Source organism: Phascolarctos cinereus, unplaced genomic scaffold (genome assembly GCF_003287225.1).
Source record: "Phascolarctos cinereus isolate Bilbo 61053 unplaced genomic scaffold, phaCin_HiC Scaffold_1;HRSCAF=81, whole genome shotgun sequence".
Taxonomy (NCBI): domain Eukaryota; kingdom Metazoa; phylum Chordata; class Mammalia; order Diprotodontia; family Phascolarctidae; genus Phascolarctos; species Phascolarctos cinereus.
The window spans coordinates 9,680,133-9,701,099 of record NW_027555514.1 but is presented as its reverse complement, the minus strand read 5'-3'; the positions used below and the strand labels follow the sequence as shown (position 1 = coordinate 9,701,099).

Here is a 20,967-nt window from a genome sequence, read left to right as displayed (position 1 = left end):
ATAGGCACCTGGCAGGTGCTCACCAAATGTTTAATGAGGGACTGATGGGAAACTGGAGTCTAAATGCCTTCAGGAAAGTTTATCAATCAGTTACTTAAAATGACAAACTTAAATGGGGGGGACAGAGTTGATTTTTTAAAAACCAAGGAAGACATTAAGTCTTTATTTGCAAAATATCCATCTTCTAGGATTGAGGATGCACAAAAGTTCACAGCAGACTTAGCCTGACCTCTGAATGAGCTTCTGAGGCTCTGTTCTGTCAAACTCGGGCTCTTTCTCAGGTCTCCTCATGGAATTCCCCAATAAAAGATGTGACTTAAAAAGCTGCAGTCCTAGTTTGGGGACAAAAGCCCTTGGAACACGAAGGGTGAGCTCCCACTGCCTACTACCCCCATTTCCAAATAAGGGGATCTCCCCCCATGTTAGGAATGGGGTGGCTCTGAGAGACTGAAGCTGAGGGGCCCTACAGAGCAGCTCTGCCCTTAATTTCCATTCTTTCCAACCTTCACTGTGGAAAGGGTCCATAATCAAAGGAATGGAATCTTAGTCTCAGTTCTCACAAAAACCAACGCAATGACTCATTGAGGAAACACCGAGTTAGGACACGATTTACCTTGTCTAACGACGTGTTCTGACTGGAGGCCATGGGGTTATAGTGCATCGGACCCTCGCTGGAGGCCTGGCCTTCAGGCTGGCACTGAAACATCGACACAGCCCCCGCGTAACACGATGGAGGGGCGGACAGGGTGGGCTGTGAATGGCCCCCATACCCTGCATTTTCTGGGGTTTGCGGTAAACAGCTGGCAAAGTCTCCTAAGTGAGACATCGGGTATGGTGGCTGTTCAAAACTTCCTACGGGAAAGTCTAAGTGGCTCAGGGTGGGCGGCTGGGAGAACAGAGCCTGGGAATAGGACAGCAAGCCCTGGGTATAGGGCAGAGTGCTGAATTCAGACTTGTACGGGAACTCAGCATCGGGAAAGACATCATAGGACTGTGACTCTGGCTGGGGACAAGGGAAGGGCTCGGGGTCGCCTGGCCTCCAGCTGGCCAACACCCCGCCCACCTGCAGGTGCTTCATCTTCTGACAAAGATGCTGTTGCTGCTGTCGCCGCTGCTGCTCTAACTGTTCTTGGACCATGCAGCTGGAGCTGGGGATGTGAGGAGCCCCCTGAGGCAGCTGCTGCAGGGGAGGCTGGGGCTGCAGAGGATGCTGCTGCTGCAGGGGAGGCTGGGGATGCAGAAGAGGCGGGGACTGCAGAGGAGGCTGCTGCTGCAGGGGAGGCTGGGAATGCAGAAGAGGCTGGGGCTGCAGGGGATGCTGCTGCTGCAGAGGATGCTGGGGATGCAGAAGAGACTGCTGTTGCAGGGGAGGCTGGGGCTGCAGAAGAGGCTGCTGCTGCTGCAGAGGAGGCTGGGGATGCAGAAGAGGCTGCTGTTGCAGGGGAGGCTGGGGCTGCAGAAGAGGCTGCTGCTGCATGGGAGGCTGGGGATGCAGAAGAGGCTGCTGCTGCAGGGGAGGCTGGGACTGCAGAGGAGGCTGGGGACGCACAGGAGGCTGGATTTGCAGAGGGTGCTGCTGCTGCAGAGAAGCCTGGGGATGCAGAAGAGGCTGGGGCTGGGGACCTGAATGGGAGAAGGTGGACTTGTTCAGGGAAGTCTGCACATAGGTCAGGATTTCATCTGTCAGATCAATGTCTCGGATGTCATCCCCACCAGAAAAGTCAATTCTGAAAAACTCATCCTGCTGCATGCGCCTGACATCTTCAAAGTCGATGCCCAGGCTTCTCATGATGCTGTGCAGTTCACTGTTTCTGTTCTCGGGGAAGGGGCCTGTGGGCTCTAAGCCAGCTTCGTGAGAAAGCTGCATCTGCTCCTGCTGCAGCACGTCCTCGCCCCCCAAGGGCATGAGGCTCTCCTGCCAGTCACCACTCACGATGCCGCTCAGGTCCTCTGCTGTCTCGGCGCCGAAGTCCCTCTGCAGGGGCGCAGCGTGAGGTGCAGGGGGACACAGGTACACAGACTCATCTTGCTGCAGCATGGCAGCCAGCACTGAGCCGGGGTGAAACGAGTCTTGGCTCTGAGGGTGTCTGGCGGAGTCATCTTTCCTGGCCCCAGGTCCTTTGGTCCTCCCCAGCGTGGGGTCCATCAGCGCAGGGAAGGAGAAGGTGACCTCGTACAACACAGCCTCTCCCGTGGCAAACGAGAAAGGTAGCTTCACATGGCGTTTCTGTAAGTGTTCTGTTCCTTCTTCATCGCTGAAATGAAAGAGAATGGCTCAGAAACGGCAGGAGGCCCTCTTACTTTAGAAAGTAAGTCCTCAGCTCAGAGAAGTCCTCAGCTAAAAAGAGCCCTCAGAGGAACCTGGGACCAACAGGCTAATCTAAATGGAAATCCTTCTGTGGACACAGACTGCCATCAGCAGCGGCCCGGTCTTGTGTAGGAACTTTAATGGGAGGCCTTGAAATCTGTTAGAAAACTAAGGCACCACATAGATGTCATTTTTATTTAAATTCTAAGAAAGGTCAGTGATTGAGACTTTTTCAGAGAACACGGCACTACACCACACGGTCCGCCCTCACAAACGGGGTAATGCTTGTGACGGTGCCAACGCTTCTGAATCTCCTGGGAGAGCTGCAGCTCAGATAGCTATTAGCCTCGAAGGAAAGAAGGAGATGATGAATGACTACGCTTCTCTACAGAAACACTTTCCATTCACTCAAATCATCACTGGACGATGAGCCTGTGAGGTTTGCTCACATGTTCAAGACAAGACACTTTGGACCAAGGTCAAGTCTTCCCAATGAATGATCTTTGACTTAGTATTTCCTTGAGAGTCTCTCCATGGAAGCAACTCTCTCCATCAGGCCTTTGTGGGGTAGGGTCTGCCTTGTGGCCATGGAGAGAAGGGAAAAAACAGGACTAAACTGAGCCAGAGGAGGGGGCTTCACAAGGTCCATGCTGCCATGGGGCAACTCCTCCCACCTCCCCCTAGATGGTGGCTGTCCTCCCTGCTCAAAGGGGACCAAAAGGACATCCCGATTTTGGGGTCAAGGTACAGTATGTCTGACCGTGAATGATCAGCCCAATGACGCTCAGAAGGCTCTGCCTCACGGTGGGCACGCATACTCTACGGAACATCCGGAAAGGACATCTTTCAAGTGGCACATCTCACGTTTCTTTGAGCTCCTGCAACTGTTTCACTCATGGAGCACAGCGCCTTCTGTGACGTGGGCACGCCACGCTGGCTGGTCCCTTTGCCAATGCCTCCCATGGTACACTATCTATTTCAAAGTCTGCCCCACCTACCCCAAACACGCCCAATGAGAAAAAACACGACGGTCCCGACACTGACATGGGCATTCAGACACACAACGAGACCCAAGAGAATGGGGAATGGAGGAGGAACCACCCCAACTCTTGTCTCTACCGGACCGAAACACTTCTTCCCAGTATGGAGAGTCTGACGGGCTCCAAACCTGGAGGGAGCCATTTTTACCACCTTCCCAAGACCCATCAATTTCCCCAGTCATCAAGCTCCAAACCTTGGACTCATCACTTACTCTTCTTCCCTCTCCCATGCTTTTAGCGTTCATTTGGTCAGTCAAATGAATAAACCGAGGTCATTTATTAAGTGCCTGGCCTACCATGGAACAGGCTCCCTGCACCCCTGCAGTCTTCTTAGGCCTGACTCCATCCTGCACATTCTGGGATTTTACATGCACTGCCCTCCCTGCTGCTACTCACACAAGACACGCCATCTCCCACCTCTGGGCCTTTGTCCAGGCTGGCCCCCATGCCTGGCAGGCTTTTCCACGTGACCTCCCCCTCCGAGTTTCTGCGGCTTCCTTCAAGATTCAGCTCAAATCTCACCTTCTGCAGGGCTTTCCCATTCCCCTCAGCAGCTGCTAGAGCCTCCCCTCTGAGACCACCGTCCAACGACATGGCTCCCGCTAGCTCTCTCACCCACACCCACACACACACACACACACACACACACACACACACACACACACACACACACACACACACACACACACACACACACACACACATATATCTGTATATGTGCATGTATGTATATATGTAAATATACATATACAACAAACATACGCACATATTTTGTATGTACCTAGTTATTTACAGCAATTTTCTTAATAAATGCGTTTGAGTGGCTCCCATTTGGAGGTGCTGCCGTCTGCAATAATGGCAGAAGCGAGCACAATGAGGTCACATGAAGAAGTATGTAAATATCCCAACATCAACTTTTCCACTTCTAGTTCGATTCTGGCTGGAGAGATTTATTTCCCCAAACTGATTTCTAAATCACAGATGCCATTGCCTGATTTCATTGATATGTACTAAGTCTGTGTGCTCACGTGAGTGGTCTTTGCGTTGCAATGATGTAGTCTGGTCTTCCGTTCTTATATATTAAACGTGCGTTTGACTGAACCCAGACCCAGCGATTCTCCTTGGTGAGAAGCCTAAACACTGTCATGCCACTTTCTCCGGTTTTAATCACTAGAATGAAAGAAAAATCAATAGTCTTAATTACTAAGTAGCAAAATTCAAGATATTAAAAATAAATACTCTCCATCTTCAATTCTCACTTTATATGTTAAGAATTTTATTAGTTAAAGATACGGACAATTCTTGCTTTAGGTAAGTCAACTGTTCCACAGACCTCTAAGTAAAGCAATTTTTACATAATATGAATTCACCATTGCATGTATGGAAGTGGGGGAGGGAAGAAAGGGACCTCGTGCCTGTGGAGGGAAGGGGCCAGCACAGGGCACACGGACGTGTGAGAGTGAGGGGCGGAGAAGTAAGAACAGGAGGAGGAACCTGTGGGGTGGACAGATAAATGGGCTAACCGACAGGCAGGGGCAGATGTGTGGGTAGGTGGGCAGAGTGAGGCAAAGCCTCCTCTGTCAGGCGGCCACATCTTAAGCTGCACCCCAGCAGAAGCCATATGGAGGGCTCTCCAAGTTGGTCTGTTTTGCTTTCGCTTGGAGGCCAAGCAGGGGCCATTATTGAGGCAACTCCTGAGTCCACAGCTGGCCTCTCACCCAAGCCCTGGTTCCACCCATCCCCAAAAGGGCACCCTAAGAGACTTCTGGGAGATCGTTGTCCTGCTGAAATTCAGCTATTCCATGTTATAGGGTCCCAGGCTGGAGCTGTAATGGATCTGGGGAGCTAGCTAATCCAGCTCCTGGCTTACAGGGGAGGAAACTGAGGCCTTGGGGGGGACCTGCCTCCAGTCACAGTGACAGGTCCTCTGAGTCCAAATGTGTCCCTTTTCCCACTGGATCACATTCCCTGGTCGATGGCATTTGCTCATCTATCCATGACGGCTGTGAGGCCCTCTCTAAAGGCTCACGAAGCCCAACTTGACCAACGTGGCCAAGGATTTTCTGTAGCTCCAGGGCTACTGACCAAAGGACCCGCTCCGCGCCCTTTGGAAAGTCGGGATGGCATCTGCCAGTCCCAGGCCTGTTCCCTGTCTCCCATCTCCACGTTTACCAAAGATCCGCTTTATGGTGCCTTTGGGACTCTTGCTTAAATGGGAGCGTGTATCATAGAACAGCGTTCAAGGGGAATGCGCTTCCAATCTGCCACTGAGTAACAGCGGCAGAAACAGCCGCCCGCTCCTTTGCTCGCCTCTGAAAACCAGAAGCAGTGTTGTGCTGGCTGAGCTTCTAATGGCCGTCCCAATTCAGATGCCGCCCCAAATCTGACCAGGCTTCTTACATGCTCCTGGAAACATCCAGAGCACCACGGGCCTGACAGCCGTCTGCTTCATGACTGAACCACCCTGGCTGGCATGAAGACCGGACACGAAGCCCCACGGGGGCGGCCGGTGTCCTTCCACTCAGCGCCCCCCGTGCATCCTGGCAACGTCACCTCCTACAGTCCAACCTGACACGTCTAGCCATCTCGGTGAGAGCCACTTACTCCGGAGATGATTATCTGCACAGTACAGCATATCAGCAGCGTGGATGAACTGGTACCCAGATCCTCTCGTGCACAGCTCCGCCTCGGTGTACCCTAAAATAAGTCTTCCTCTGCAAGAGAAAAGCCACGAGAACCGAAACAGAGCTACACTCGAGAAAGAAACAACACTCAGAACCAACTTTCACGGACAGCCTGCCTTGAAGTGATCTCTTTTTTCCTCTTCACTTCCCAACAGCCAGCAGAACTGCACTTGGGCCGCTGGGTCTTTCTTTGGGCAGTTATAAGTTTAAGGTTTTCTCCGGCCCTTCCTTCTACCCTGAACGTAAGCTCAAATTATAAGACGATCAAGTGACTTGGGAAGTGGCCCCAGGCGACCTTGCACCAGCAGAAAGCCAGCCCTGACCCCCAAACGCCAAGCTGTCGTCTACCCTGCCTCTCCTGTCTCTAAGTTATTGACTCTCCCGCTGCGTCCCCCAGAATTGCTGCCTCCACGTGGACCCTTTGGGGCGAGACAGCATAGCTACAGATGGAAGGTTTACAAGCAGGCCTTGAGAAGAGACAGATCTGGGGACGAAAAACATACTGAGCTCCAAAATTCACCATCTGGGGCCTTCCAGCCCAAAGCTCCTGCTCTTCCTCAGAGTCAGCTTATCATCTTTTGAACAATGATAAGTACAGAAATGACTGTACACGCTTTACCAGACAGTAAGACGTTCTGTAAGCCTGAAGAAGTTGTTAAATATGCTGAACGAATGACCGAGGGTATTGATCCATACTCATCTCTGTATAATCTCTTACAAAGTCTAACAGAGACCAAGTAAGGATTCTTCTTTCAAGTCCAAAGTCTTTCTAAAGCACATAAATACTGAGTGCCAGGCACAGGGCTGAATTTGGGGCTACAAAGGAATCCCAAAACAGGGGCTGCCCTGCAAGAGCTCACATGCAAACAGCTACTCAGCAGGCCTCCCACTCACTTGGCATCACAGCCTGTAGGACTGAAGTCTAGTTTGTGTTTCGTTCTGAAGATGAAGTTCTTGGTGCGGATTTCTAGGATGGACGGAGGCTGCAACGGCGTGGCCACTGCAAACAGAGCCAGCTGAGGGGCCAGGGAACTCCCATCTTTGGCCTTCTTGTTCTGGCCATGAAGGAGCTTGAGCCGCCCTTGGAAGTTCATGGCCTTTCAAAGAGAACAGAATTCACAACTGAAAAGCAACCATGAAACTAACCTACTATCATGCAAAGAAGAGAATGTAAATGATTATGAATATTATTATTATTTTTACATAGCATAAGGTCAATGCAATGCAATTCAATAAGCATTTATTAAGCCACAGGGTAAAGCTTGGGTTAGGCCCTGGGAATGAAAGAGAAGAATAAAGGGAAAAAATCCCTGCCCCTTCAAGGGCTTACATTTTTGGACAAAAGAGAAAATATTAAATGAGGAAATAAACAGAAAGTTCACAGTTTTCCCACAGAATTCAAAGTAACAATTCACATTTATGTATGTGGCCCTTTCTAATTTTAAAAATGCTTTCATCACAATCACCCTATAAAGTAGGTAGTACAAGGAGGATAATTCTTATTTGACAAATACAGAAGTTCTAAGACGTCAAATGATTTGTTCATGGGTAGAGGGGAATTCAAACCCATGTGCTCTGATTTCAAATCCAAAACTCTAATCTACTCTTCTACTCAGTCTCTACAAAGACACCCAAAGATACAAGAGATTGGTGGAAGCCCAAGTCAGGGGGAGCTCTCCTCTTGAGTAAGCTGAGATCTCCTCAGTAAGCAGGCCAGTCCAAAGTCATGAGCATTTTGCTCTGATAGAGATGAGGAAGTCTGCTTGTTACACCTACCCCAGGTGCAATCTTGACGGAGACTGGATAAACAAAACCGAACTATATTTCATACAACAGCTATTACTGCATCCTTGAAAGAAAGTTAGGATTACTCTACAATATCTCTTTCTTTTATCAAACTCCTCTGCTGGCTCTCATTTCCCTAAGGTAAAACCACATGCACAAAGTCAGCCTCATGACTTTTGCAAAGGCCTTCCCTTTTCATACTTTGATGCAGAAACAATGCTATCATCTGAAGAATTTCATCTTACCAAGAAGCCAGATGAGTTATCCAAGAGACATCGGAGGCGGCAGATAAAGCATCTCTCCAAGAAAGGGGAGTTTTCGGGAGGAAGTTGCTCTGGGTTATAAAAGCCTGAGGTCTGGGACAGGCCATGGCCTTCTGTGGAAATCCGAAGACAAACGCAAAGAAAGGTCAAAGCTCTGCCTCCCTTGCTGTAATCAAGGGTTTGAAGAGCTGCTGTCAGGGAAATCTTTCCCCAGAAGGTAAAGCTGACTCTTTAGCCATCAAACAAGGGATGAAAATAGTGAATTACCTACTCACAATAAAATTTCCTAAATTTAAATTAGGAAAATGATTTTTTATAGATTTCCTTCACAAATATAAAATCCTCTCAAGTTGAAGGACGAGGATTGACAATAATAACAGCTCATTTACATGGCATTTGAACATCAGTTCTGCCCTGCCCTAAGTGAAGAATCCCCTGCCTGGGAAAGCAGACCCTGCCATGCTCCAGAAGCTGTCCATGAGGCTACAGCAGAGCTGCGTTCTGTTTTCCTACTGGCTGAAGGTACATTCTCCACCCCCTTATTCCTGCCTTTCTTATCACTTCACCATCTCAACTGAAGAGACAAACAATCAAAGCTTCTCTGGGTCCCCATGCAGCCTAGACTTAGAGGACAGGGTCCCCAGAATGGCTGGAGTCATCCCGGGGCAGTTACCAAACCTATCCAAGGTCAGCGTGTCAAAGAGACAGCTGACAATGCTGGGCATCTCACTAGTGGGCCTAAAAACTCATGGCAAGCCAAAAGGGATTTCTGTGTGCCTGAGAAAACTGGGCTCCCAGACACCCCACAGCCATCCCTTAACTGAATCAGATCAGCCACAACAGCACTTGGGAAGCCAGGTCACCTTGTCCTTGGGGTGCTGAGTCTGCAGCCTGGCCTGGCTTTAATGTCCAGTGCAGCTGACGCTGGAATTCCGCTCTGTCTTCAGTGTGGATGAGCTCAAACACACTCTGATGGATGATGTCAGACTGAGGAGAAAGTCAAGTAAAATCTATCAGCCCCGTCTACAGTCCTTCGTGGAGCACATGAAAACGGCTCTGTTCTCTTTTGTGAGTGGAAAACGTGGAAGCAAAGGAGGGAGAAGGCCTCCCTGGGGGAAGACACAGGCCACTGAGACCAACTCCCAGAGGAAAAAGAAAGACTTCTGTCTAATACCCAGCCAGTGGTCGTGCTGTCTTGGCTTCAAACCTCCAGGGAAGAAGGGCAGCTCATTCCACTGGGGGAGAGCCTTCCCTAAGAGAAGCTTCTCCTCAAGTGGAGTCTCAGAGGCTCCCAGCCTACCTTGGGGGCTGAGGAGAGCCAACGGCACCCGTGCTCTGTGGGCCAGCCCTCCAAGTACTTGGCACAGCTAGCCCCTTCTCCTCCACAAGTGGTTGTTCAGCTGTCCATCGGGAGGGCAAGCTTTTTGTCTCAAAGGGCAGCCCTCCCTTTTCCAGATGGCTCTCATGGTTCCAGCACATTTCTGTGCTCCCGATGCTGACTCTGGGGCCCAGCAGAACCAACCTAACCTTCTTGAACACGACAGGCCTTCAAAAGCTTTCTGAGAATAATCATGTGCCCTCTTAGCCTCCCAGAGGCCCTGTGCCCACGCCAATTACACTGATTTCCTTTCTGAACAGTCAGCCAAGACAGACAAGGCCTCTTCTCCAGATGAAACACATCTCATTCCTTCACCAATTTAAACCTAGCATCAATTTGAGGCCCTGCGCCTCGTGGTCAGCCTCCTCTGGGTACTCAAAGTCCTTCCCAAAGATTGTCCCCTAGAACCAAACACTGGACTCTGGCTATGGTCTGACCCAGGCTAAGCAAAGAAAAGCAGTGACATTTACTTATTGCCACCCAGGTCCAGGGTGCCATGCTTTTGGGGAATGTGCTCTGAGATCAACCATCTCTGTCAGCTGCCCTGTCCCAGGGACGACTCACCTGGAGCATGGCACCCACCAAACTGCCCAGATTTCTTTCAGATGAAATGATGCCTCATCTTGCACTTTTCAAACTGTTTTCTGAATGCAAGGATAAGACTTTCTATTCATCTTGTTTAAATTCCATACTACTGAAATCATCCAAATGCTCTCGCCTGTCAAGATCTCATTGAATCCCCCCATTCAGGATGTTGGCTAGCTCTCCTAGCTGTGGGTCATCCGTCACTTTTCTTCTCTGTTCGGGGCCCTGTGTTGAGGTGCTTTTGGAAGCTGCTAGGAGGGTGCCTCCCCAAGGCCATTTGTAGATGGTCACACTCTCCCCTTGCAGGCCCTTCCTCTAGGTCCCCGGTTTGTGATGCAGGGCTTCTGAGGGTGAGCATTCACCATACTGAGTCAGGACCCAGCACCACCGTGCCCACTTTCAGAGCAGCTGCCCTCACTGTCATCCCAGTGTCATGCACCTCTCTCCTACCCTAGCTGCCCTTGCTAACTTTACCTGAAAATCTGCAATTTATTATTTGGAAAAAGGAATCAAATCAATACACTCCCACAATTTCCCTCAATTTCTTGTCTTTTATGATGACCATGAGATCTGTGAGGTCAGGGCATGTCTGTTCGATCGCATTTGTACTGCCACCACTCAGCACAGTGCCGAGCACACAGTATGTGCTTCTGCCCTCATTCGGCCCGTCTGTGACACTTCTGGGTCTGGCCATTCAACGTAATCAGAATTCACCCACATATACCAGAGTGTGGCCCACAGCTGTCCCGCTCTGCCACAAGGCGAGCATCAGAGACTTTTCTGAATGAGCCGCTAAAACCGAGGTAGAATATTTCCCTGGACTGTGAGTGAGGGCCCCTGCGGTCACTGTTAGCTTTTCTAAGTCACCAGCCGCTTCTTTAATAGGGTCTAGAATTATGCCAGGAATACAAGTTAAGCCCAGTGGCCTGTATTTTACGGACTTGATTCTCTCCTTCGCATTTTTTTTTTAAATCACGGCATTTTCCCTGTTCCCATCCAAGAATGCCTTTCCCCTTTGTCACTATCTTTCAGATACCTCTGAGTCTGGTTTGTTAAAGATGAAGTTTACCTGGCTCAGGAACCTTAGACCCATCAAGGATACTAGGCGCTTTCTTCCTGGGATCTTATTCTCTCCTCAGATCGGAGAGGGATAAGAACGATTCTGGAGAAGAGACTGATACCCAAGACGACAGGCACTGGGAAAACTGGCCTGTGATCCCCAACTCTCAGAGACGCCTCCCCCACAGCCCACCACCCCGCCTCACTGCCCATCACTGGGCCTAACTTCTTCTGACTCCCATCCTATTTATTTGACTTTACTACTAACAACCCCTGAAACACCCCATTTCTCTGGCCAGAGCAATCTCTTCATTGTGCTCAGACCACCCCAAGATCACATCATGTCTTCCTTCAGACTCATCTTCTCTGCTATCGACCTAGATCCCAAGGCCATCATACACCCTTCAAGTCTCCCACATGGCCCTTGGTGATGACTTGCTTTTCTGTACTTCAGTGGCAGCTATGACCCCTAGTATGTAAGCTAGCAGTTTCTTACATACTCTGCTTTTTTCTGTTTCATCTGAATCAATCGTGAGTCTCTGGCAAATAAGTTTGCTGAAGGCAAGCTCCGTGACTCATTTCTCCATCTTCTCTGAGCCTCATGCACTCAAAAATATCTCAGAAGACAACAACATACCAGGCATTGTATTAGAGAGTGTATCAAAAGTGTTGGTGGACGTTCCTGGACCCTCCCCTGTCCTATGACTTTACTCAGGCCCCTCCCTTCTCCTACCCCCATCCCTACCCCCCTCATCTCTGTCCACACCAGGTTTTCTTTCTGTAAATAAAGCACTTCTGAAGAGGAGAAGTTGATGACTTGTAGCCAACCTCTTTCACTTTCTTAATTGATAAAGATTTCTGCTGACTGCATAATGCTAGCAGAAACAGTCAGACTGCATGCATTCTGCATGCAAATTTCTACTCATCCATCCATCCATCCATTCATCTATCCAACTACCAAGACACAGACATGTTCCATGACACGAGATTTCGATGGGATGGCGCTTTCATTTCAGCCCACGCATTTCGTTCACCTCTGAAGACATAAGCAAACTGTGAGTGGGGGAGGAGGGTTTGATTTCTGAGAGAATGAAGCTAACTCAATGGCCAACTTCCTTTACATAACAATTTACTCAGTGGGAGGATCTAGTCTTATTTAAAAGTAGGGTGGACTAAACAAAAAGCAAAACATTTCCCGTGAATCACATACAAGTCAGAACCAAATGGCATCTGAAGTAAAGAATGCTTCTGACTTCTTCTGAGTTCCCAGAATGCCTCTTTTCCTGCCTAACAAAGGCCCCAGTGGCACCCACTGTTGTTCAACGCTCAGACTCTACTAAATAAGCCAAACAGCCGTTTACAATCTGTAACAGTCAGGGAGGGGCAGCTAAGGTGGCTCAGTGGATAGGGCAGAGCACAGTCCCATAGACGAGGCGGCAAATCCAGCCTCCGACTGCGTGTAGCTGTGTGACCCTGGGGAAGTCACTTTATCCTGTTTGCCTCAGTTTTCTCATCTGTAAAATGATCTGGAGAAGGATATAGCAAACTGCTCCAGTATCTTTGCCAAGAAACCCCCAAGTCAGACACGGCCAAAGTGACCGAACAACAAGAGTCAGAGAATAATGAATAAGTAGAACCTTTTATGAAACGGTCAAACTGTGCCCCTAAAAAGCTGGAAAACTTATATTTTGTTCCAGACCCAAGACTTCCCTTGTGTGGGAAGACTTCCTCTCTATCAACACTGGCCAGCATCTGCTTGAGACTTGAAGGCCTCAGAGAACTGCCCAGAGCACTGAGAGGTCACTCTCCTGCCAGGTTCCCCCAGCAGGCACGTAGCAGAGGCTGGACTAGAATCCTAGCCTCCCGGACGACCAGGCTCATGCCACTCTCCCTCTCTCTCCCGTGACTCACAGAATAACGTGTTTTTCAATCGATATGAACAAAAGCGACTTACCTGTTGGAACCCCAGGTAGTCCTGGATTGTAGAAGAGGCGTAAAAGACCAGGGCATCTGTGGTGACCACCAGCACAAAGCCACTGAGTGCCTAGAAGCACAAAGTACACCAAGGCTGGTCAAATAACATAAACAGTGATACTCTTCACTTTTAACATTGTGAAATTAGAAACAAACATTTAAAATACAAAAAACCCCCAAAAAACTAGCCAGGAGGAGACATAATCTGATCAGCCTTCACGCTGCCTGGCCTGCTGGGATAGCAATTGCTGCCCTGCCTCCAGACAGAAGCCTGGGGCTCTACAGGACAGAACAACTACCAGGAGTGGGCAGGAAGAAGGAGGTCCTCTCCTTCTGGTCCTGCTCCTCACTTGGGATGCCCTGAGGCAGCAGGGGTTTAACCAGAAATCTCCAATGAGATTCTTGAGAAGGTCTAAAGGCTGATGGTGGGAGCCCTTTGGCTGCAACGGCCACATGAAAGGTCTCGAGCAGAGAGCTTGTGGAAAACAGAGAACAGAACCACCAGGGCAAGGGTACCCCCCGGCACTTGGCCTGCCGCCCCCCCACACCTCTGGGATGCTTTTCTAGCCACCGTGGAAGATGAGCTGATAATTTCCAGGGGCCTATTAGGGTCAGTGGAAAGAGCCCCAGGTTTGACAACATCATACCTAGGTTCAAACTCCACGTCTGCCTCTGACTAGAGAGGAGACCTTCAGAACCTCTTAAATCTTGTCACTGATTACAATTTAAAAGATGATTAGACAGATTCTGTTAACATGTCATTGTTTTATAAACTACAGTTTAGCCTAAATTCTTCCTTAAATAGCCTACTGCCTCAAGTTATCTTGAGAGTAGACCGGGAGGCCAAATCTTAAATAAATATGAATTTGGCTTTCAGTTAATTCAAATATAGCAAAAAATGGTGCTCTACCAAATAAATTCTGGTGGGCTATTCTAAAGCAATAATTAAATTTAAAAAAAAAGTATTTATAACTATTTTAAAAGCTGGTCCCTTAATTCTAGCAGCTGTTATTATACATTAGTAAAATATTTTCACTAAATATCTGAACAGCTTATAATCTCTGCCTGTAAATTAAGATGAAGATATCTATAGGAAACTAGTTCTCAAAACTGCATCTCTAACCCTTTACCACCTAAGTACTTTTCAAGCCTAGATTTCCAATTGCTTACACTTCATACCTACAGGCCTCACAGAATCACAGGTATCTTTGTTATGTGGGATACTCTGACCACAATCACAGCTAAGAAACGTTAGTGTAGATCCAAAGAGGGAGGACCACGAAGAGATGACATGCACCTTCCATCACAGACCTCGTGTCACTTCATTTCTCCCTTTATACAATCAGGTCCTAGGGACCCACATCTGCTCAGACCTGCTGAGGGCCGAGCCTGCCTGCAGCACCCGGTCGTGAGGGGGTGGCCCAACAAAGACTCCAAGAAGGCCATGTCGTCTGCTCATAAATAACAGGGAGCAGCAGCCGCCGCCGCCGCTGTGAGATTCACACTGTGAAAACTGAAATGCACATAGGAAATGAAAAATGTCTCAGGTTCTGTCTTCTTCAGGTTCCCTTTGACCCTGGAGCCCATGTTAGTACCACTGATGAGGAATCGACTTAGACTGTGCTCCTGAAAATCTGGGCCTCACAAAGCTCCCGTCCCCTGCTTCAGTGGGGGCTCACGTGGGGTAGAGGTGACCTGGGGTTCACAAAGACATGCCCCCAGAACACAGACTGTCAGGTTTTAGTCATGATGAAAGGCTTTGAGAATGGCCTTCAGGATGGAGGCTTATCACCAGCAGGCTGACCACACGGGATGGAGTCTTTGGCCATGGCCCTCACTTCTTGATGTGCGAGAGGCAGTGAATGCTCTGAATAACATGGTTTGTAGATCCTCCTCAAAGATCAGGCTTAACCATGGTCAGGGAAAGATCTTGATCTAGCATGAGCATTTAGGCCCTCAGTCCTGATGCTTTTCCTGGAACTGATGCCAGAAGCTCTAAGGGAAGGCTGCCACCCAAGGGTGACTTCCAGGCTCTCTCTGGAGAGACACATAGAAGTTGGCACAGTTGGCTTCATCTTGTAACCATGAAGAACAATAAACGATCCTTGCCTGGTGCCCCTGGTCCTTTCATGGTGGTGAGCACCAAGAACCAGGCCGCAATGAGTATGAGCAGAAGCTGAGCAGTCAAGGCCCCTGGAGAGGATGAGGAGCAGAGAGAGTCTGGGGAGGTGAGGGGAAGAGAAGAAAGAAACATAAAGGCTTCTGAACATGTTAAAGCACCCACCTCCCCAGGAAGCCCGGATTTAGAAAGTGAAGACTTCAAAGCTCCCACAGCATGAGACAAAAGATCTCGTCTACCGTCGCGCTGAGAATGACCAGCAGAGCACACGCGTCAGCACAGGCCCTGCTCCCTCAAACCTTTCCACTGTCACAGCACCGTGACCACTCTTAAAGAGGACAGCTGGGAAGGGGAGCATAGAGCAGCCACCAAGTAACACCACCGACCAAGAAACGGCTGGAGCCACTTCTGAATCAGGTCCCCGCACAGTGCTATCACTGATGTGCCAGGGTAAACCCTAAAGTAATACGGAATCACAAGGGCTAATAATTGAGAGATGTGGCAAACCATTGAGGCAGCTCCCTTCCTACACACGGTTAAAGAAGATACCGAGAGCCACAAAGTAGCATGTGGATAAAAGAACAGACAGCAGCATAGATCATCACCTCTTATCCTCACTGGTTGTGTGTGCATGTATAAACTCTTAAAGAACACAACAGAACAGCATCAGGACTACTATCTCATGAAATAGTGGGAAGCAGGGCAAGGAAAAACCCATCCATAGGAATCTTGGAGAGAGGCCCAACTCAGAAGAGTCATCCCCCGGGCACTGAAGCGAGAAAGTAAAAGACAGGTTAGGAACAGCTGAAACCAAGATTGGTCAAGATTTCTGTGACAAATCCTCTTCCTCAGCAAGGCCATCTAAACTTTAGCATCACAATCCACATTGCTTTCTCACAGATCTCACAGACTGTCCATTGTCATCCCTTGCCCTCATTACAGGACAGGCCTACTTCCTTTTCTGATAATACCTTTTAATATTGTCCTTCATGCTGCTCTCTTATGAATTTATTTGTTATTAATACATTGGAGCTGGCTCAGACTCATCAAGGGCCTCCCTTTTGCTCAGTGGCCTACAGTTTATTTTTAAAAGCCTATTTTATGTTTTTAATGAGCAAAAATCTGCCTTTTTTCTCTCTGCTCCAACCTGCCCCCTTCAATTTAGAAAGAAAAACAAAATCCCCATGACACGTACGTACAGGTAAGCACAACACTTCTGCAGTGGCCATGTCCAAGACCAAAGCCAAACAAAAAACCATCTCATTCTGCACCGAGTCCTTCACCCCGCCATCAGGAAATGTACAGGACATTTCATCATCAGTCCTCTGGAATTATGGTTGGTCATCACAATGATCGAAGCCTCTAATTCTGTCAAAGTTGTTATTCTGTACCCTACTGTTACCGTATAAATCGTTCTCCTGGCTCTCTTCACTTTACTTTGCATCGGTTCATACGGATCTTCCCAAGCTTCTCTAAAACCATCCCCTTCATCATCATGCAGCTCTTCAGTGTTCCATCCCCGTATTACATACCATCATTCGCTTGGCCATTCCCCAATTTATGGGCACTTCCTCCGATTCTCATTCTTTGCCACCTCAACAAGAGCTATAGGTATTTTTGTAGATCCTTAAGGTGTTTTATTTAGAACTAATCCTCCTCTTAACCTATCTTTTCCTCTAACTCTCCCTCATCTCTTTCTCCCCTTTCTCTCCCTGCTGAATTCCCCGTTGAATGAAATGCTTTTCTCTACCTGATACTCCGTGCATACATGTATGAACATGTGTGTAATCTTTCCTCCTCTGACCAGTTCAGATGAGAGTGAAGCTTAATGGTCGGCTATTTCTCTGACCCCCCTCCCTCCCTGTTCGTCCAGGTGTCTACTTGTGCACCCTGATTACTTTGCTTCACCTTATCTTCCTCCCCCACCTGGTATATTCCTCTTCCTTTCTCTCTCTATTCTTCTCTTAACCACTCCATGGCCTTGTCTAATTACACTCTCTCTATGACTACTCAGAGGGGACACATGCACCATCCCCCTATACGTGATAACACAGTTTATCCTTTTTCAGTCTCTATGCTTGAGCTTCAAGGCAGCTCTGGTCTTTTCTTCAGGAAAGCTGAGATAGAAATCCTCAACGTCATCAAAGGTTCCCGCCCCCCACCCCGCCCTGTACTATTATACTTCATTGCTCTGGGTAAGTCACTCTTGGGCGTCAGACTGATCCCTGCCTTCTGGCATTCGGCAGTGTAGGCCCCGAACCCCTTCAGAGTGGCCCCTGTTAACCAGGGTGCAATCCTATTGTACTTGAAGTTTTTCTTTTTAGAAGCTAGCACTATTTTTTTTCTTTGCTGTGGAAGCTCTGGGTCCTAGCCATCACGTTCCTGGGAGTTTTCACTTTGGAGTTTCTTTCAGGAAGTCACCGGTGCATTCTTTCTATTCCACGGTGCCCTCTGGTTCAATTTTCTTGAAATATGGTGTCCAGGATCTTTTGGAGGGCATGGCATTCAGAGAGTTCAGGGATTCTTCAATTTTTTTCTCCTTATCTGTTTTCTAGGCCAGTTGTTTGTGCTATGAAATACCTTACATTTTCTTCCATTTTTTTTTGTTTTCTCATTGTTTTAATATTTCTTGTGATCTCATGGGTTTCCATTTCCTCCATTTTAATTTTCAAGAAGTTTGTTGCCTAAGCAAGGGTTTGCACCCCTAGCGTCAAGCTGTTAATCCCCATTTTAAACACTTATTCCAAACTTCTCATTCCTTTTTCTTTTTCTTTTCTTCTAATGCTCACATTTCACTGATTTAAAACGTTTTCAACTTTTTTTTCTGCTTCATCTCTTCCAGAAATTCTAGTTGAATTTGTGCCCAAGCTGTGTTTTTCTTTGAGGCTTTGCTTGTAGATGATTTGGGGCAGTTCTTTTCTTCTGTCTTTAGCATCCCTGTCACCATAAATAACAGTTGTTTGTGGTAGAATTCTGTTTTTGGCTTGCTCATTTTCCAGGCTATTTTCTGACTTCAGATTTGATACTGGGGCCAGACTCTGCAAATTTTTGGAGCAAAGGTCTGGCTGGTCCTGTTAATGCTTTCATAGGGTACTGAGTTTTCTCAGGATCTCAGGGTCAGCTCAGGCCAAGGACCTGAAAATTTTCAGTGATCTGATGCAGGGCACAGTCTGATTGCTGCTCCTGGTCTGAGTTCTGCAGGTTCCTGACCTGAGTTTGGGTCTGGGCAACACTAGATACTGCTGGACTCAGTCCTCATCAGGCAGATGGGAAGTTCTGGCGCTTATGAACCTGGGCAAGAGGAGTATACAGAACAATACCAGAGCACTGCCTCATGCCAACTGGCAGCTCTATTGCCCATTACTCTGTTTCAAGTCACAGAGAGGACTAAGGATGGAATGCAGGCATATGTTGGCATTCGGTGGTAGGGAGTGGCCACAGGTCCTGGGCTGTGTTCTTAGCAAGGAGGAAATTCAGAAGCAAACAGCAGTAGAGCAGGGTCTCAGGAATAACTAAAGCAGAAATCCCAGCCCAGAAGAGGTTTTCTAGATCTGTTCAGAGGAAGCATTCTAGTGGGAAGAGGGGAGAGCCTTGTTAGGGCCCTGCAATATTCCAGGGCCTGGTGTAATTTGCGCAATGTGGATCTACAAAGAGCAGCATCTGGACGATCCCATTACCTGTAGGGAATCTTTCTCCTGTCTGGACTCAGGCAAGTCAAGCTAAGTCAAGTCAACTGGCATTTACTGAGCGTGAGACACTGTTTAAGTGCTAAGGACACACACACACACACACACACACACACACACACAAAAGTCCTCGCTTTTAAGAGTTGGAATATGAGGCATATTATTAAAAATTAAATATGCTCTAATTTTCCATAATTGAAATGATGTAAGAAACAAATAGCTTAAATAGAGAAAGGCTGAAATATCACATCTTTTAAAGATCAGCATTCAAACAAAGCTGCAATCAATAAGGCAAACAGGAAGAAAGAGCTCAGACTTAAAACCCAATCCCGGAGAATGAATGGGTCAAACAACACATACTTCTGTCAAAGGAAATGTCAGAGGAAATCTGGCCTGATGGATTGAGAGGTAGCCTTGGAAGTGAGGAAGAGCTAGCCTCCAGAGCCACCTTGGACACAGACACTGGCCTGGCAGGTCCCTTAAAAACCCCTCTGGGCCTCAGGCAACTCTCTAAGAAGACAGATCCCAGAATGGAGCTGGCTGCGTTCGAAGGGGAAGCTTCCTCACCAAGGGGTAGCTTGCCCTACACCAAAGAAATCCCAGATGCAGACAGAAAAAGGGAAATGAGAATGAGACAGCATATCAACATTTGTATGATTCAGCTCCAGTAGCCCATGGGAGCTGGGCCGGGAGTGAAAGGAAAAGAGGAACATTTAAAGGAAGCACCACACTGGTTAAATTGAATCAAGGCAGAATTTTTATCCCCAAAACTATCACCAAAAAATATCAAAGACTTAAATTTTTGATAAAAAAAACCCACTGGGAAATCAATAAACGGACAATCTACAAACTAGTCCAACAGTAAAAATCCTGAAAATAAAACAAAAATACTATTAAGCTGACAGAAATAATTGAAGAAAAGTCAATAACAAATGGAGAAGAAATAATGTACACTGGCTGACCCATCTACCAAATCACATACCCAACCCCGGAACTCTTCTCACCGATTCTTTTTCCTTCCTCCACCTCCCAGATCGGTGCCACGTCTCTGGCTCCACCCCGCCCCACACCCACATGTTCTCCATCCTCCCCTCTCTCCCTGGCTTCCTTCACCACCCAGCTCAAATCCCACCTTGGGCAGGAGGCCCTACCCTCTCCTCTGCCCATCTTCTCCTTATGCCATTTACATCTTGTATATGCATAATGGTTTATGTTTTATCCTATAGATAAAAGGGGTTGTGCTGTCTCTGCCATAAGAAGAGAGCTCCCTGAGGACAGGGAGCATGTCTTCATGTCTTTGTGACCCACTGCTTAGCACAATGCCTGGAAAACAGCAGTTGCCAAATACATGCTCGGTGATGAGGAGGAGGTGGAAGAGGAGGCTGGGCTATGCAGGGTGAGACTGAGAAGTCAGGGATGACTCTGCAACTTCAAAGCTGGGAGAGCGGAAGGAGGATGGCACTCTCAACAGAAATCGGGCAGTTCAGAAGGGGGGGTTGATTTGAGGTGAAAGGCAATGAGTTCTGTTTGGGACACACTAAGTTGGAGATACAGAAATCACTAACTGCTGGCCTGACCCAAAGAGCACGGAGCCTGCCCAATGAAAATCCAGGTAAAGTATTAATGGAATGAGTCATTCTTTGTCCAAGTACTTTTAGAGATAAGATAAACAGGGCCAATTTCACGTGAAGAATTATTCAATTCGCATTTCCAATCTCAGAGCTCTGTTCCACAAGGGCAGGCGGTGGGTTTGGGGCAGCCTCGGAAACCCACACCACTTCTGATCAGTTCGGAAGGGCTCCCTCACCTCAGCCTGGCATTGGTATCCTGAAACTGCCCTCTACTGCTCTTGGATCTGCCCTCTGGGCCAGGCAGCCCAAGCCTATTCCCTGCCAAGGCCTTCCCCTGTCAGGGGCTGCACACACCACTCTGAGCACGGCCTCCAGGCCCTTCTCCATCCTGGCTCCCTTCACCTGGACGCCTCCTAGACCTGGTCTGACCAGGGCAGCGCGCACCATCTCTCTATACTTATGTTCCTCGCCCCACCCCACCCCAAGATATTTCTGGTTCCCGACTTTGCCAGCCG

The 20,967-nt window shown here is 48.3% G+C and overlaps 1 protein-coding gene across 1 annotated transcript in view; it reads right to left on the bottom strand.

Moving 5' to 3' along the window:
- AHR (aryl hydrocarbon receptor) overlaps positions 1-20,967 on the bottom strand; it is a 66,810-nt gene that overhangs the window by 3,814 nt on the left and 42,029 nt on the right. The window contains exons 4-10 of the mRNA XM_021000004.2: positions 13,057-13,146; positions 8,944-9,067; positions 8,063-8,193; positions 6,927-7,129; positions 5,953-6,062; positions 4,377-4,518; positions 614-2,255 (exon numbers count right to left, since the gene is read on the bottom strand). Coding sequence (XP_020855663.1) covers positions 614-2,255; positions 4,377-4,518; positions 5,953-6,062; positions 6,927-7,129; positions 8,063-8,193; positions 8,944-9,067; positions 13,057-13,146 — 2,442 coding nt within the window. The remainder of the gene's footprint in view (positions 1-613; positions 2,256-4,376; positions 4,519-5,952; positions 6,063-6,926; positions 7,130-8,062; positions 8,194-8,943; positions 9,068-13,056; positions 13,147-20,967) is intronic.